The 19,880-nt window shown below is 33.2% G+C and overlaps 1 protein-coding gene across 1 annotated transcript; it reads left to right on the forward strand.

Moving 5' to 3' along the window:
* Nucleotides 1–378: 378 nt before the first annotated feature.
* On the forward strand, nucleotides 379–11,389 carry LOC132756642 (leucine-rich repeat neuronal protein 1-like). Its single transcript, XM_060747761.1, has 5 exons — nucleotides 379–511; nucleotides 4,193–5,901; nucleotides 7,065–7,069; nucleotides 10,092–10,210; nucleotides 10,898–11,389. The coding sequence occupies exons 2-5, from the start codon at nucleotides 4,223–4,225 to the stop codon at nucleotides 11,036–11,038; spliced, it is 1,944 nt and encodes a 647-aa protein (XP_060603744.1). The 5' UTR covers nucleotides 379–511; nucleotides 4,193–4,222; the 3' UTR covers nucleotides 11,039–11,389.
* Nucleotides 11,390–19,880: the final 8,491 nt, after the last annotated feature.

Here is a 19,880-nt window from a genome sequence, read left to right on the forward strand (position 1 = left end):
TTGTTGTTCAGTAGTATAAAGCATCTCATCTTCTCTATAACATTCTTGTTATTTTGTGTCCATGTAAGTCACAAGTGTTACAGATTTGCTACTTTTATGACAAGTTACATTCATTGCGGCCACAGAGCTATATTTATAAATAAATCTATGATGCTAGCTGTTTTCCACAAGTTCCCACCATATTTAGATGTATATAGATTCTGTATAACAAACAGGAGATATAAAATCGCATTCATTTCCGTGTGTTAATAATATACTTGTTTGTGAGGAAAATGTATCAAAAATTTCCTAATTGAAATATTTTAGCCTCCATTATCTATTTAAAGTTATTTTCGCGTAAAAAAGTCCTTTCGTATAATAAATACCGGAAACGAATCCGGACGGGATAAAGATAGTCCTTTAACCGGAAGGTCACGGACATTTTTGTGAGACCACGAAAACAAGGAAGACAAAAACAATGAATATTCTTCATTTGTTATATGTATTTTACTCTCAGCCAATACTCAACTTGGTAATAGCATTTAGATAATATTCAAGATTTTTTGCTTTTAATCTATTTACCGTTTTAGTTTGTTACTGTCAATACAGTAAATAACCTAGCTCAGCTACTAGCTGCAAAAACTTTGTAAGCGAATTTTTGATTTTTTTGTTTTCCATCTGATGTGGCAGTTAAGTTTGTGATCAGACCGGCGGTTCCGTCACTAATTCTAATGAGAATAACATATGTTGATTTAAGCCTAACCTTATTTTTTAAATTAAGCTATTCCAGAAAATATCCGCACCCCCCATAATACCTATGGAAGGCACAGGGACCCAGCACAGTGTTGGGATAGTGTAAAAAAGTAATTTTAAAAAATATATATATTGTATGTATAATATATAGACAAGGGGTTGAACTCGCCAAATCGGCCGAATGCCCCTAGTCCAGTATAAGTCAAAATTGCAAAGCCATTCTTGCGTAAATTATAGAGTGGGTGGACCAACGCTCGGCGTAAAAATACTATATTTGATATGACAAATTCAAATCAACGTCAACAAACCTCAATGTTATATGCCCATTTTCAAGACCGATGATATTGTTTTAAATAGCAATTGTGTAAAATTCGCTAATCACATAATGATGTGCATGGCTGGAGCTATAGATAGTCCGGATAAAACAAGAGTGGTTTGCGTGAAATTTGTACCATAAGCTCGGCGTACAATACTTACATTATGCAGGATTGTTTTTCGAATAAAATCTCTTTTTTATATTATGCAGAAAACATATTGAATAAATTGTAACAACCAAATTAGGTTCATACATTTACAAGTACCCAACTTTTAGTTTAAATTTTACAGCCCCAGAACTCTAGTGTTAAAAGATTTTTAATAATTTATTTCATGGGGATTACATACGGTTGTTCGTCTGCTATAAGCATTGTCGCGTGACTTTACCAGCAGTGAACCACACCAGGATAAATTGGTGAAAGATGTAAATAAAAGCACCAGTGACCTAAATCGGAGATAACTCATGACATTTTCATATATTCTAAAAAAAATATTTTTTTACGCCGAGCATTGGTATGCGCCGAGCATTGGTCCAACCACTCTATAAAGCTATATATCAAATTGCAGCTAAATGACATCACTAGACGTTGACAATTACATTACTGTCCCCACTTTAACCGTTTTTGAACAACAAACCCATATTTCGGATGAAACATCATATTTTTGCTAGGGCGGACACAACTGTGCAACCTGTCAACACTCGATTTTCTACGTGTAAAAACGCAATTCCAGACCATGTCATTATACCAACCCGCAATAAATCGATAAAACAAAACAAAATAAACAACTTACCGCTGGAAATTGTTCCAAAACCAATCAATTATAGCAAACATTCATTTCTTTTTATTTTTCTTCCGTCAAAATATTTTTTGAAGCCATGATACATACTCGGCAACAGTTGTTAGACATCGTTTGATTGGACGATTCTGTGACCCAGCAATGCTTTGTATTTTAATCAACCAATGAAATAATCCGTTTCAAATTGGTCACGTGATAGCCAATGGATGCTGATTACAACTTTCATTTTCACATTCAGGAATAAATTGTTGCATAGTAGGTGTGGTTTTTGGCTATAAAACATTTTAAAAATCAACTTCCGGCGGTTAGTTGTTTCTTTTGTTTTGTATTATCGATTTATTGCGGGTTGATATAATGTCATGGTTTGGAATTGCATTTTTACATGTAGAAAATCAAGTGGGGACAGGTTGCACGGTTGTGTCAGACCTAGCAAAAATACGATGTGTCATCCGAAATATCGGTTTGTTGTTCAAAAACGGTTTAAGTTGGGACAGTAATGTTATTGTCATCGTCTAGTGATGTCATTTAGCTGCAATTTGATATATAGCTTTATATGATTTACGCAAGAATGACTTTGCAATTTTGACTTATACTGGACTAGGGGCGTTCGGCCGATTTGGCGAGTTCAACCCCTTGTCTATATATTATATATAAAGTATAAATTTTTTCTAGAATTACTTTTTTTACACTATCCCAACACTGTGCCGGGTCCCTTTGATGGAAGGCAAACAGATCATCGTTTTTATTAGTTCTGACTTCCACAAGTTAACTTAAGGTAAAGGGTCAACTCAGCCCTATACCAACTCGGCACGGGTCAATTCTGCACAGGTCATTTCGGCCCTCTATTAAAAACCTACAATGTATTAGCATGCACATTGTTTAGATTGTTTTGTTTATAGTAAATTAATAAGTATTCAGAGGAATGATCACTATCAAACAGAAATTGAAAAAGTTGGCAGTGCACATGTACGTATTATTTGAAATTATCTTTGTTAAGAAGGAATATTAAGACAATAAATGTTAAATAGATCTGAAAACTGAATTTTAATGACAATAAATGTAATTGTATTTAACACTGCTTTTTCTTTACGGACCAATGCTGTATGAGCGATATATTGTACAAAAACATCTCAAGTGGACAAAACATGCATATATAAATTGTAAATTCTTCCCATCTCTACAAATTTTCATACAAATTGGTACTTTCATCTTTTAAACTTTTCAATAACATTGAGTAGAGGTCTGTTACTGTGAAAATGTTAAACAATGAAAGTTATGATGAAAACATAGAAAAAGTAATAAAAGTAATCATTACCAGTTACATATCATTATGGGCCAAGTTGACCCGTGAAATAGGGCCAAGCTGACTCGGGGGCTGAGTACGTTTAAGGGATAAGCTGACCCTGATTCAAATAAAAATACCATTTGAAAAACAAATGTTCAAAAATATAGACTGAAGAGTACAAAATATATCTTAACTACCGGTATTAAAATGGTTTTTGTCCAGATAACACAAATTGATTGAATTACTGCATGACATAAATATGTCACAGACAGTTCTGGTTGACTTTTGATATGTGTTTGGCTTGAGGGAACAGGTCTAGCAGTCAGTGTCTATTCTAGGAGGGGCGATGAGGGGGATTCACCCCTATTTTTGAGAATTCACACCTATATAATATATTGAGAGGAAGGGGGGAAATTTTACATAGACAAAGAAGGAAAAAGATCAACAAATGTAATAAATTCTCATTTTTTGATAAAAATCCCCCCTGTTTTTCGAATCCTAGAATAGACACTGAGCAGTAAGTACTATAAAACCTGTTTGCTGAAGTCTCTTTAGCTAAGTTTTTATATGCACTTTAAGTGCCTTTTCAGCTTTTATTCTTGTGCATCATTCAATATATCAGTTATTTAAACATCAATCTAATTAAGGAGGACTGATATTCAATCAAGTAGGACGTGGAGCTTATAAATAGGGTATCTAAGTTAGAGGGTAAATAACATCATTCACACTGTCAAAAGCCTCAAATAAAACAACTGTATACACTGTACTTATATATTAATAAGTATATATATTTATAAAGTGAGCTCTATGATACCATTTTCACACCGGTTCATAACCTTAGTACACTTCATGCAAAATAGGGAGAGAATCTGATAATTTTCTCATCAAAATTATGAGTTTTATAGATATTAACATTTTGTCTCTCACAAAATTACATGAATAAAGTGTTACTACCACCTTCAAGAATAATAAGCAGACATATGACCATAAGAATGTCTAAACCAGGCAACAAACATCCTGTTGGCTATTAATTTTGCATTGTTTTTTCTTGTATATTTTCAGAATATGACTGGTTAAACAAGCTGTCTAAAAATGGTGTCTATAATGTTTCTTCAGATTCTTGTGCTAACTGCATCAGCTGTGGATGGCATTTATGTACCAGATGCTAGTACGGACAACACCGACCTAAACCTCATCGCTTCTAAGTGTCCAAAAAATTGTAATTGCTCACACCAGCTGATGACCGCTCATTGTCACTTTAATTATGGGGAAAACAATGATAGAGATTTTTCTGCATGGCACGTCACCAGTCTTAAAATTCATGGAGATAGTTCTACGTGGATTTTTGCGACTTCAAAACTGTCAGTGAGAGAAGTGTTGTACCGAGATATGCTTGAAAAAGATGAGAAGAATTTTAGACAAAGCCTTGCCGGATTAACTCATCTTGAAATAAGTTATGTCCCAATTAGTCAGATCTCCGATACTGATTTTGGTGACCTTAAAAAACTGGTGTCTCTTTCGTTAACTAATGATAATATATCTTACGTAGCACCGCATGCCTTTGAAAATTTGCTTCATCTTGAAGATTTGAATCTGGACAGCAACCAAATACAGAAGCTTTCTGATAATGTTTTCAAAAAATTAGAAAATTTGCAAAATCTTCAGCTTAGAGGCAATATGTTGAATGTGATAAAAGGGAAAGTATTTGAAGGTTTACCTAACCTTAAATCGCTTGATCTAAGAAATAATCAGATTGAGTACTTGGATACATTTGTTCATAGTTTAAATAGCCTAAATACATTGGATGTACGAGGGAACGAAATTTCGTATGTGTCGGAAAATACTGTTGAAAAACTGCTCCAGTTTGGTCAAGTTTTTCTCTCTAAAAATCCATTTTGGTGCTCATGTTCATTAAAAGAATTTATCCGAGCTTATCAGTTTAAATCATCGTCAATGGAAGATTCCCTAACATGTTTAGCTCCAGAAGAGCTAGCGCATGTGAAATTTGAGGATTTGAACTTGGACAGTCTTCCTTGTCATGGTGCCAATGTGACGTCATTGGTAAGGTCTTCGAGCACCCTTTACCAGCAGTCTCTAGTTTTAGACTGTCAGGTTTCTGGTGATCTACCATTGGCACTTTACTGGATTACACCATGGGGTGAAAATTTTACCAACACAAGATCTAAATTAACTTTTCCCGACGACTTTGAAGCCATGAAAAGCGAAGAGTCAATTTCTGCACTTAATTTATTGGTGACCTCAAAGGTATACGTTTCTAAAAATGGATCATTACATATTGAGAAGTACAGAGGTTATTTTGCAGGAGATTTTACTTGTGTTGGAGTCAACTTGAATGGACAAAGTAACCAAACATTGTACGTTACAATAGAACATAAACTGCCTATGATACACATTACAAGTCTTTTCGTTGGTGCTTTCTCGGGAGGTTCAATGTTTGTACTTGCCATTATTATCGGAATGGTGCGATTGTTCGTGAATAAATGTCTTCATTCGGACACGTGTAACTGCTGTTGCTGTCATTGTGATGATGTGGAAATTTATGAATATGATGAAAAAGTCAAGATTGAGGACCTTGACATGGAGATTGAGGTCAAGACGAATGAAAGCGATTGTTCGCCGGATTTCTCGGAATATGATCCGAGCCTACCACCACCGGATCCGCCTGTTAATTCGCCACAACTTAGATTGTCTCCTGATAAGTGTACAACTCCAGATAATGAAGAAAACTCGGACCAAACTAAGGTTTGTATGCAATAGATTTACTCCGGAATTCAGAATATTTACATAAGATGTGGTTAACTTTATTATGCTTTCTTAGACGTTACGAAGTAAAATATTAAATTATAGTTGATTGCCAGCTTGTCCATTCAGACAACTTTTCCTACTCACAAATATGCTGTTTCCAAACCTTTTCCTAGCCATTTTAGGAAAAAGTACCTTGCATCCATGTAATCAGCTAGTAAAGGACTGATCACATCGTTTGGCAGAAAAAAGGATTTTTTTTTCTGTCTGTAACAATTTCTATTAATGTTTAGTATTACATATAAATTTTATTTCCCAAAAAGCAAATTTAAAAAAAAAACCTGTTAACTTAAGGGTCTTCTGTTTTTGGTTTAAAATTCAGAATTATTTTTTAGGGGTTGTTTTTAAATAGGTGAAAAGTATGTATTAACCAGGGACGGGAATGGAACCGAAGATTTACCCCCAAAATAAGGAAATGAAGGCCCCAATAGTACAGTCTGACTATGTACATGGTACTGTTCAAGTGTTGGCTGCAAAATTTTAACATTTTGATATACATGTAGAATCTTATAAAACTTACAGTCATGTAAATTGATTTTTAATTCAGATTTAATTAGTCTATGCATTGGGCAGAGCATTATATGTAAATACATTAAAGTTTATTAGGCCATTGTTTAAAACTATACTTGGGTAATGCAAACTGCATGGATAGGTGTGCGATTTACAATTCAGCCATTGTCTACTGTGACCTCATTAAAATTATTGACAAAAAAAAAAATTCAATAACCTGTCAGCCATGCACTGAAATGGGCAGACTTTGAATGAAAATAAAAACCAATATATGGCAGGACCTCAATAATTTTATACTGTATATGCATACTAAGTGCAGTTGTACCACAAAGGTTTAATGATATCATATAACACAAGTTTTTTTAAATTTCTTATTCAAGGTTTGTGGTATTTAATTACAAATTTGCAAGGGAATATCGTGAACTATATAAGTTGACTTTTAAATTATATATCATATCTAAATTTTGTGTTGCGCTTTATGATTTCTGCAAAGATATGTTACCTTTTAGTAATATACTGTATTGATTATAAAAATACTGAAGAAAAAAGTGTCCAAATCAAATGTAATTAGATACTAGTTGTTTTGTATTCAAATTTACAGAAAAAGTACAATTATCTGATATAATATAGGTTTTATGATCTGACCTGAATCAGAAGCACATCAGTTACCTATAGCTTTAACCATTTTTCCATAATTATAGACCCACTAAGTTAAACCAGTAAATCCAGTTACCTATATATACATTGTACATGTATGATAATAGCCTTAACCACTTTGCCATGTAGACCAACTAGTTAGTTACCTGTAGTAGCCTGAGCCTTAACCACTCAACTATGTAGACCCACTAAGTTAAGCCCATAAAACCAGTTACCTATAATATTTAGCCTTAAGCACTCTGCCATGTAGACCCACTAAATTAAGCCAATAAAACCAGTTACCGAAAATAGCTTTTACGACTCTGCTATGAAGACCCATTAAGTTAAGCCAATAAAACCAGTTACCTATACTAGCCTTAAGCACTTTGCCATGTAGACCCACTAAGTTAAGCCAATAAAACCAGTTATGTACATGTATAGCCTTTACCATTCTGCCATGTACTAAGCTAACTAAGCCAACCAGATACCTATAATAGTCTTAACCACTTTACCCTGTACATGTAGAGACCCACTAAGTTTAGCCAATAAAGCCAGTTACCTATAATAGCCTTTACCACTTTGCCATGTAGAACCACTAAGTTAAGCCAATAAAACCAGTTACGTAATGTATAGCTTTAACCACTCTGCCATGTAGAAAAGTCTTCATTTACCAGACTCTTGTTTTACCATTAGTCACCGAAAATAGTCAAGCATACTGTTCTACGGACAGTTTTTGTTTAATAAACACACTTGTATATTTCTGAGTAGGGACTCTAATATTACTTTGGCTGTAAAAAATCATTCATATTTACATAGTATAATTTTCATAAACTTTTTAAGCTTTTGTAAAAAAATATAATCCATTTAAGTTTGCTATCTTTGATGAGGATTTATCACGCTTCAGTGACCAATCTATCTTCACGTATTTACTTAAACTTGTAAAGTATATAGGTTTGGTATAATATTTCATGGACAATTTTGTAAATTTATGTAAACTCCATTAAATGGATTTTTATGCCCACGGATCAATTAAGACCAAGATCAGGAGGGCATATTGCTTATGGTGTGTCTGCCTTTTTTGGAACAAGGCCTTAAGCTTTATGCCTTTAAACATAGCATGGAAGTCCTTCCTTCTACAGCTTCCACATCATTTACATGTATCTTGACTAATTCTACCCTCTAGTCTCATTGAGAGGTCACAGGGGCAAAGATTAAGGACACCAGGGACAGAGCTGCATCAGTACTCAGGGTGTAGTACTTAAGTACCAGTACCAGTACTTGGCAAATTATGCAGTACCAGTACCAGTACTAGATTTTAGCTCGGTACTGCAGTACCAGTACTTTTTTTGGTGAAGTAATTAAGTATCAAATCTTTTATTTAAAACACAGCAGTCTTTTGTTGCCTTTCACACCTTCACACCTCTGTTCAATTTATACCAAAAGTAAATAACAACTTTTTATGGTGCTAACAATATCACTTTTTTCACTTGAAATGGGATTATTTAGAATAGAAGAAATTAATTAGTGTTTATTTTGCTCTTTTAATAGTAAATACAAAGTAATAACAGATTTTAATAAGGATATTTTAGGGTAAAGAGTTATTGAGTCTGTTTATCTTAATTTAATTTTTACTTTAAAGTCTTTGGTGCTTTATATGATGAATACTATGTTAACATTTGAAGGAATATTGCAGCAAATTATCTTTAGATTCGATAACTTACTTTTTCACAAAAATAAAATAAAGTTAATGTAATTTACAGCTTTATTTTATGAGAAAAATTGATGCTATTTTTAATTTTTATCAAAACCAAAAGTACTGGGTAATGCAGTAGCAGTACCACTTTTTCAGACAGTAATGCAGTACCAGTACCAGTAGTAGCAAAATTTTGTAAGAGTAATTCAGTATCAGTACCAGTACTTGCAAAATCGCTGCAGTACCAGTAATGCAGCTCTGACCAGGGATAGGGCCCCCTCACCCCACCCCTGGGGTATGAGACATGGTCTAAAACTTTACATTAATACAAATGTAATTGCCTTATACAACTGGAAATTTGCAGGAAAAAGCAAAACTTTTTGTGTTTAAAAATTTTTATCAACATTTTTTCAATCTTTACCCTATAACTTTTTTTTTTTACAAAAAATTTAACGGGAAACCCGCCCCCAATTTGGGATCGGGTTTGATGAAGAAAGGGCCCAAGGTTACCGATGTGTGCAGGGAAAATGGGAAGGGAAAGTTGGGATCTCATGTTAAAGGACCCATTACGGAAAAACAGGGTTTTAAAATTTTCTTTAAAACCATTTACACTTTGTAAAAAAATGGGGAAAATTTTTGCTAAACGTGGATGCATTGTAAACAGAAAAAAATGTTTTTGTCACTGCTCTCTACGTTTTTTTTAATCAGACTACCAACTGTTTCTAAAGATGTGAAGTAGCTTCATTTTAGCTTGGCTATTTTGTAAGATAGTGGGGTGATCATACTTGCCTATGCATCTGCATAAAACCTGTTATAGGGTTTTGTACCAAAAAGTCTTAATCAACTGTTTAAGGTCTACGCTTGAAACTTCAAACATGTCTTTCAGGTCGTAATTCAAGTTCTCTATCCAAGGCCTGTAACTCTAGCAATGCTGCATGGATATGAACTGAATTATAGACCTTTGTGAAAATATTAAGGAATGAATAACTTCGCATGGATATTGAAGGAGACATTCCCCTTTGTAAATTCCTATGATATAAGCAAGGCTCTTGTTTTAATTACAAACACTGAGAATATTAAAGAACACTGGCGGCACTTGTAGATCATGATCAAGATTACCCGTGTCAAATGTAAAAAAAAAATGAAAAAAAGTGAAATCCCTAATTTTTTTTTGTTACAAAATCATGTCTAAGTTTACATAACTTGTGGAGCAGACTTTATCAGATACTTTATAAAGCGTTGGAGTATAAGCTTCTAGATACCTAAATTGAAAGAGTTGCTTTTTGCTTTTATTTTAAGGTACTCTGAAGATAAGGAATATTAAGGACGCAGGAAGTATGAAGATACAGTCTATAAAGGAGACTAGTTCAAATGCAGCTTCGAAGGTGAAGAAAAATGTAGCCAGTGGAATGGTACAGGTACGTCATTTAGACATTCAATGTGTTTTCTAAAAATATACTGACCACTTGTGGCTGAGGGGTTGCCTTTATGGGTTGCTGCATCTGAATTGCAGCCACTGTTTAACCCTGCGTAAAATTAATGTAAGAGGCGACTAAATGGGTTCGAATTACTGGAGTCTATGCATTTCTTACCTCCAGCAGGTGAGGTGGTATTGACCCCTGGTGTTGCTTAACATATTTAACACCCAATATTGCCAAAATCATCTTTCCTGTTTTGGCAATGTATGACCTAAACTGTGTTGGTGCACTGTAATCCCCCCCCCCCCCCCCCTCCCCTCCCAAAAAAAAAATTCAAAAAATTCTGTCCACTTGCTCAGCTCAATAGGGAAAGCATGCTATTTATAACCCAGTAGTCGCTGGTTCAATCCTTGGTATAACAAAATTTCTAGGATAAATTTGCTCTACAGAAGTTATACTTACTTTATGACTTGTTTGTATTGATCCCATAGGTTATGCATTGCTTCGTCCAGAACAAGGGCAGATAACTTGAAAATGAGGACGGTGACCCCAAATTTGTTTTTGTTAAGATATTCTAACAACATGCCAAGGATAAAGAAATTCTATTGAACAGTTTTAATTTTGCCTATATGTTTATATGAAAACTCCCGAAAACGTCCTTAACTTGATTTTTTTATCATTATGTAGGTGAAATATGGGGTGCAATCTATCAAAGAGTTTTGTGGGACAAGCGACATGGGACCAGGAACCATTTCCATGGTATCTATATCCACTGATGTTGATACAAAAGAGCAAGTTCAGATGGTCAGATCGCACACATTCGTGTGAAGCAGTAAATCCAGGAAATTAGACTAGGTTCTGTTATATATAGAATATTCCATTTTATGGTCATCTGATCACTGAATATGGTCATGTGATCGCTGTTTATGGTCATGTGATCACTGATTATGGTCATGTGCTCACTGTTCGGGGGATCCCAGGTAGTGATAATGTGATCACTCATTATTGTCAGGTGAATACTTATTATTTCGTATGATGTACAGCTTTTGTGTTTTTATTTTCAAATTTTGCATTGCATCATATATTGTGCCTAATAAAGTTATGTAAAAACAAAAGAAAATTTCCAATAGTTGACGCTCATGAAAATCCAGGTATAGTAAATTCTGAAATTTACACAAGGAATTAAATTTCACTTAAATGTTAGTTTGATATCTGCCCTATGAATTTTGCCAGTATTTAATCCTCGCCAATTATTGTCATGAAATTTCAGTATACAATAATGTCTGACTTTACAGCATATTAAGCAGTAAAAATGTTATATAAAATTATTTTTATCAGTGAAAATAGTCTGTTTTTAATCAGTGAAAATGTCGGTTAATTATACAGTAATGGCCTTTTGGGTGTTTTTTGGTGGGGGATTGGGGAGGGGCTATGGTAATTAAATGGTATAGAGTTAAATTAAACTTTGGCTGACAGAATAATTATTTACATCATGTTAAGAATCATATCAAAATAGCTTAATGCAAAGAATGATTTTTGTTATTTCTGTGAAATAACTTCAGATATATAGCCTTACACTCTTTAAGCAAATCTTAAACGTTCTATGTCTAACTTGTAGCCTTCAGTCTATTCTCACTTTCACTGTTTCTTACCCTTTTAAAGTAATTGCACTGTCTTCATTTATCAAAAAATGAAATATTACAAAAATAGGCACTTTTTTAAAAATTGCTAAAAAAAATCAAACACTAGGAAATTTAAATGTTCTCTAGCTGTTTATATAAATAAACTTTTATACTTGATGTATCATTGCACCTTTTTAAGCTTATACTATATTGTTAATCAAATACATCAGTCTTTGTCATTTTTACTCAAACAGATTTTTTATTTCCCCTTTTGTGCAAGTACTTATAGATTTGCCTTAGCTAATATTAATAATCAATGTGGCAACACCAAAGCTTTAAGGAACTTAACTCTTGTGAAAAAAAATGTAACTCGCATTTCAGTGAGCAATATATGGCCATCTCGGCTTTCTTGTTTATATTTTGTTTATCATCTTTTATAAATATGTGATAAAAAATGTATATGAGCTTCCAATTCTTTTCAGTCTAGGGTTTTATTTTTGGGGGTGTGTTGTGTTTTTTTGTTCTTTTAAAATAAATTGTTTTCTTAAGAAGCTTGCAAAGTGAAGTGAAAGCGTCATGAAGGGAAGTATTTTTGTTTTTCATATTTTTATATAATTAATAATCACAATTGAATAATACTGCTTTTTTTTTAAGCTATTAAAATATTGTTTCAGTCTAGAAACTGGTTTTGTTCAGGATACCTATTATGTTAGTCTAGAAACTGACTCTGTCCCAAAACAGGGATTATTTCAGTGCTTTTTCTATGACATTATAAAAGGTTTAGTATTATGTGCTTTATACATGTTTTTTATACATTCCAAACTTCTGTGATAGTGTGCAATAAAAAAGATTGATGTTAAAATAAGGGCTGTCATTGAATATAGCTTCAGTTTCAGTTTATTTCTAGTAATATGGGCCTCAGGCCCAAAATACAAAGTACAACAATACATCAAACAGCAGAGTGATAAATTGCAAAATACATTTGTTACTAGATGTAATGAATTGAATTTGTAAATAATTATACAGTATTTAGCTCTTCATTTCTTACATTCATTGCATAATATATATATATTTAGCAATAGATATTACTTCATTTGTTATTGTTGATGACATGAGAGAATAAAATAAATGGTGAGAATGATGATGTAACCATGTATCTTTAAAATAGACAGCTCTAATATTGTTATATAATGAACATTCAAAGAAAAAATGATATTCATCCTCAATAACATAAATATTTGTCTTTAGGCAATGAAAGCAATATCTTAAATCTCTATCTATTCCAATATGTCTACCTTTCTCTATCATAAGATTATGACATGAACAGCGAAAATTGAATATAGCGATAATGATGAATACGGTGATAATCGATTAATCATCGATATTCAATGTTCAAATGTTCAATATCAATTCACGATTTAAAGTAATGTTACAATTTAAAATCTATTATCCCTGTTTTGTGAAAAAATCTCTCTATTTTATCTGCAGAGAGGTCACTTCTCATCTTTTTTTCTTGGCCAATTGTTTAACTTTGAACTCTGCATTTAGATTTTAGAGGTCAGTGAGAAATAATAAAAAAAAAATCCTCTAAGTCATATATGAGCCGTGTCATGACAAATTCAACATAATGGGTTTGCCACCAGCATGAATCCAAACCAGCGGATGCGCAGGCTGGTCTGGATCCATGCTGGTCGCTATCAGTTTCTCTACTTGTAATAGGGTTTGTAAGCGAACAGCATGGATCCTGATCAGACTGCGCGGATGCGCAGGCTGGTCTGGATCCATGCTGGTCGCAAACCCATTATGCTGGTTTTGTCATGACACGGCTCATGTGTGTATAATGTTTGTTGAATAAAAAAGCATGCATACCATCATGGTGTCAGTTAAAACATAATTACAATGTATATTATATTTAGATGGTTTTCAAGCTATTTTATTTGATATATCGACATATTGCCAATATTTGGCTTCTGATATATTGATGCAAAAATTTTCAAGGGCCATCCATGGCCAAGTTGATTTAAGTCGTTGACTTCCAACCACTTGCACCCTCACCGCTTTGGGTTTGAGTCCCGACATAGACTTTCTTTTTTTTTTTTTTCAAGTGAGGAAGTTATCATGCAAGCTTATGGACATCAATGGTTCTATTTCTTCCTGAAATAATGCAAGGGTGAGAATGGAGAGGTCTACCTCCTCCAGTAAAGCTGGAAAGTCACAATATGACCTTAACTGTGTTAGTGCAGTGTAAATCCCAATCCAAAAATAAAAAATGATAATAATAATAATTTCAATGACAGCCCTTGTTAAAATATAATGGAGGAAGAATAAGTCTCATTGGATAGAGAGATATTTTAAAAAAAGATTAAGAACATGAAATGTATAATTATTTTTTATATAAATGTACCCTAATATGTGTAGTATCAATTGTTTATTTACTTATTTTAAGTGCAAAAGTAATGAAATACTTTTTTTTGCGATATATGTGGAGTATAATTAGTTTTGCTGTAAACATTACATGAATTTAACTTTAAACATTTGTACTTTGATGTTAGAATATTCCATGTTGATTAGAACGCACAGATTTGTTAATTTGTTTTTATGACCATTATAGTAAATAAGATATGAAAATAAGATCATTTTATTTGTGATATCAAAATATTGCATTGAATTAAGGACTAAATAAGACTTCATAATATGAAATTTAAAATCTTAGCACAGTCCTTGTGTTAGTATTTGAAGTTCTGTTACTGAAGACAAGGGAAATAAAAATTGTCACTAATAAACTGGTTTTTGTAAGAGTACCTTCCCCTTTATGATATTTAAGTTACTGTGACATTATGCCCAGTTTTTCATTGTTAAGCTGAAATGAATAAGTTGTATATTTCAAAAGACTGACTATTTAAATGGCTATTGAACTTTAATTGATAATTACAAATGTTAATGATAAAATATAAAAATTGCCTAAAATGTAAATAGACATGTTAATGCCCCATTTTTATTATAAATTGAACATTACCAATAATTTTCAAAGGATATCTATAGATATTTATGGTAGTCACAAGGTTATTGATTACTCCGGGGAAATTTATTATGAAATTGTAAACAAATATGACGAAATGTATTTTTGTCTTTACGGAACACTTACCATTTACTCTTGGATTGGCATAATGTCACTATGATGCAATGAGTACCGGGTATATAATTGTAAACAGGTAGAACCTAATGCCTTAATTTTCAATAAAAATTTATGTTTATAATGTATTTTTTTCTTTATTTCATGTATATTTTCACTATTAATTTTTGTCTAGCATTAAATGTTATGGCAATTATTTTTATAAGTATGTGGCTGTCTTAGGGCACAATATACATATTAAGGTATAATTGTATTTTACTGTTGGAGATATTATTTGTATCTTATTGTCTGATATTTGTTGTTTTTTTTAATATGAAGGATATCGCATAATTCAACAAGGTCTGATTTTTTTACAAAAAAAATAAAAAACAAGATTGACTTTCTTATATTAAAGAAATGTGTTGTTTTGCACACAATTCAAAGGTATTGATCCAGTATGCGAGACGTATTGATGATAGTGTGTTAAAACGTGACGTTGATATTTAATCGAGGAATAGGTAACGTCACGGTTTTGTTGACTTCTCAACTTCTTTCAATGAAGTCTTTCTATTCCGTTAGAACCATTTTTACACTTTTGTAATTGTCCATAATGAATATTATTGTTTGAAATTTTGCTCTTTTTATTGTGTATTGACAGTCTTTTGCATTAGCCTATGATTCTAATGCCTTATAAATTAAACATGTAGGTGTGTTGAACAAAAAGAAGCGAGAAAGTAGCAACTATAAAAAGTCATAGGTATTACTCTTTTGTTAAAATATGTTGCTATTCACCAAAGTAACAATTGTAACTATGAGGTTATAGGAAATCCTCTTTTTGTTAAAAGCCAGAGAGGTGTTGTTCATTATGAAGAGGTTTTGTTCACTTTTGAATGGAGCTGATAAATGTTGAAAATCTTGCTGTAGCAACAGAATTTCCTTTGAGAATATGACAAGGATGATTTTTTTGGTTGTTGTTTTTTTTTGTTTTTTTTTTTTTGTAACAGATTTGAAAAAAAAAAATGTATGAAATTATCTAATATTATAAAGCCATTACTAACTGGTACTAAAAGTAATATTTTCTTTTAAATTTCTACCAGTTTTATACAGACCACTGTCACCAGTTGACACATCTCTATTTGTTTTTCAAATGTAGGGACATATACATGGGTTTTCAGGCTTTTGTCTGAAGTTCAAGTTTTTCTTAACTCCTGAAAGCTCTTTTTCTACACAGAACCAATTGGAATGTTACTTAATTCAGGACTTTTAGGTTTTCTGCCATTTTTAACTTGCACCCATGCATGTACATGTATACCTTCACTCTGGGATATGACATCTATTGAATGGTTTATTGATTTTCTTTTCGTAGTTTTAATATTATTAATTTTGGTTTCATGTTGGAAAAAATTTATTTTATCCTTACTCAGGTGATTTTCTTTCAAAAATATGTAGGCTTTGATATATTGACTTACCACCACTTATCAGTGTTGTTATATTTGTCTGGCCCTTCGGGATAATTGATTTCAGCATGTCAATGTTGTTATGAAGATTAAATACTGCTTAAGCCAGTGCTAGGGGTGCATGAGGGATGTTGCACTTTTCCATTATCCCTCATGAACAGACTCAATCAAACCGAGGCTGAAATTTTCATGCAATTTTATTGTTTTCATTACTTCTAAGAGGATCACTCCTTTTCCAGATGTTTTTGATATTCTTCATCATTAAATAAGCCGCGTCACGACAAAACCAACATAGTGCGTTTGCGACCAGCATGGATCCAGACCAGCCTGCGCATCCGCGCAGTCTGATCAGGATCCATGCTGTTCGCTTATAAACCCTATTACAAGTACCAAAACTGATAGCGAACAGCATGGATCCTGATCAGACTGCACGGATGCGCAGGCTGGTCTGAATCCATGCTGGTCACAAACCCACTATGTTGGTTTTGTCGTGACACGGCTCAAATAATGTGAACAATAACTTGTATAAATATCGGTATTTTAAAGTATATTGCATTCCTATAATTCTTGGAAATGTCAGAGGCAAATAATATATCCTATGGTTATACAATAATGCATGGGTCTGGCATTAAAAACTGTTAAGAGCTTATTGTCTCGAAGCATCCATCCTTATCCATGACGTCTTGTTTGAAAGTTATATTGACATGAAAATCAAACTCCATAAAATACCCCCATATACTTGTAATGTGAACTTTAGTGCTGTTGACAACAAAATAGCTGCTGTTATTGGTGATTTTTATTATTTTTTTGTACAAATTTACAAGTTCTTTATTCTTTTGTTAATATGCAATTTAAAATATGTTTTTTATTGGCTGTGGAACAGATTTAATTAATTTGTTATACAGTAAAAAGTGTACCTTGCTGATTTTTACTTGGTAGCAGAATATTATGTCCTTGATGTAAGTAACTTTACATGGTTGATTTGTATTAAATATGAAATAATTTTATTGTAGATAAAAACTGGGGAAAAAATTAAATATGAATTTTGTGTAATACCGTCTTGTTAGATGAATTAAAGTCTATTTGAATCAGAAAATTATGTTTGACCATTTGGTGTCTGGGACCAATTATTTGTTTTTAAAAAATTTGAAGTAAAAAGGGACCAATGGTTATATATAAGGACTTAGATTAAGGTCCATAAAATCCATAAAAAATTTTGTTTGGGTTCATAAAACATCTTTTTTGTACAGCAAATTGACATTAAAATCAAGAACTGACTTATGTATATGTAAAATCATGCAGTTAATTAAAACAGTATCCAGATATTAAAAGTGATCTGTTAGCCTTTGCCACCAGTATTGCCAGCATAGCCTGCACATTCATGCAGTCTGACCAGGCTCTGTACTGTTGGCTGGCTTAATTCAAATGTTCATTGGATAAAAGAAAGCAGAAAACTAGCTTATGGAAGGTTTATGGTCTCATTTGAGCCCTGTCACGACAAAACCAACATAATGTGTTTGCAACCAGCATGGATCCAGATCAGCCTGTGCATCCGCGCAGTCTGATCAGGAGCCATGCTGTTCGCTTTTAAACCTTTTAACAAGTAGAGAAACTGATAGCGAACAGCATGGATCCTGATCAGAATGCGCTGATGCGCAGGCTGGTCTGGATCCATGCTGGTCGCAAACGCACTATGTTGGTTTTGTCGTGACATGGCTCATTTGTGCTTGAATGAATGTTCTAAGGTGAGCCTGAAGAATCTCTCCACCAGTAAAACTAGAAAGACAACAAATTTACCAGTTTTGTATAACTTTAAAGTTCAAGCCAAGCCTATCTTTATGAAATATATTGGATAAATCATAATTGCAACCTTTTATTAGTGGAATCCGAATGATTTAGAAGGTCTTTGTTTGAGCTTTCAATTTATTTTTTGGCTGGGGATGAAATAGAATCTACATGCTACTTTGTATTTGTGATTGAAAGTTTGTATACTAAAAAGAATAATTTGATCTGCTGGGTTTTTGTTTTTGTTGTTTTTAGTTCTATACATGAAATCCATAAGGAATAAATTCTAGCTTAAAAAAGAGAAGATGATAGCTATGTATTAATTATTCTAATGTAAAATTTGAGATTGAACAGCATGGAATGTATCATTCCTTTGACAATATTGAAATATTCATACATGTATAAGATAAGGATAATAAAGTTTTCATATGTTTAAGGTACTATAAGTTTTGTATGTTAATATACTTTTATTTTCATCATTTATATTCAGAGATAGTTTGCATATCTATGTTTATATTATTCAATGAAATTGAATAAATATTTGAAAGAAATAGATTTAAAAAAGGTCTGTTATCTATTCCCCTGCACCTCTTTGGTTTTTGAACAAACTATTGAAATGATTTATAGGTGTCTCTATTTAAAAAGTATATTTATAAGAGTATAGAAATGCATTAGGTCTGATGCACAACAAAGCGAGCACATCTTAAACATCTCCTTAGAAACTGCAACACACAGAGCATGTGTCCCCTTGTGGCTGAAGGGCTGCCATTACAGGTTGAGGCATCAGTTTTGCAGCAGCCGTTTAACCCTGCGTGATCGTAAGAGGCGACTAAATGGAGTCAATACATTTCTTAGCTCCAGCAAAATGAGGTGTTTTTGACCCCTGGTGTTGCTTAAAACTTGTAAAGCTTAAGGTTAGCCAAAATCATTTTTCCAGGGCCTAAACTGTTTTGGTTCGCACAAATAAAAAATAAGAAAAAAAAGTGTTTGGTCCTCTACAAAAGTCATGTAAATCCTGACCTTGAGGTCATATTAAGGCCCTTCCTGGGGATTACTTTTTATACCCCTGCACAACAAAGTTGTAAGGGGGGTATACTTGAATAGGCTTATAGGCTTGTCTGTCCGACTTAACTAAAAATTCCTTTGACCCACAGTCTTCATATTTGGTATTGAGATTGGTCATGATAAGTATATGACCTCTTTTGATTTTGATGTCACAAGATCAAAGGTCACATGGGCCTTGACTAAAATAAGCTTGTCCGCCCAGTAACTTAAGAATCCTTTGACCCACAGTCTTCATATTTTGCTTTGAGGTTATTCATGATTATTAGATGACCCTTTTTGATTTTGAGGTCACCCGGTCAAGGTCACAGGCCTTTAGTTGAAAAGATTGTCCCCCAATAACTTAAGAATCCATTTACCCACAGTCTTCATATTTTGCATGGAGGTTAGTCATGATTATAAGTTGACCCCTATTGATTTTGAGGTTAAAGGTCAAGGTCACAGGAGCCCTGACTAAAAAAATATTTTCTGTCCAACGATCCTTTGACCAACAGTCTTCATATTTGGTATTGAGATTGGTCATGATTAGTAGATAACCCCTAGGGATTTTGAGGTAACCAGGTCAAGGTCACAGGGGCATTTAGTTCTTAAAGCTTGTCCGCCTATCCGTCCTACTGTAGATTTTCCCTGTC

Source organism: Ruditapes philippinarum, unplaced genomic scaffold (assembly GCF_026571515.1).
Source record: "Ruditapes philippinarum isolate M1 unplaced genomic scaffold, ASM2657151v2 ctg5091_1_1_1_1, whole genome shotgun sequence".
NCBI lineage: Eukaryota > Metazoa > Mollusca > Bivalvia > Venerida > Veneridae > Ruditapes > Ruditapes philippinarum.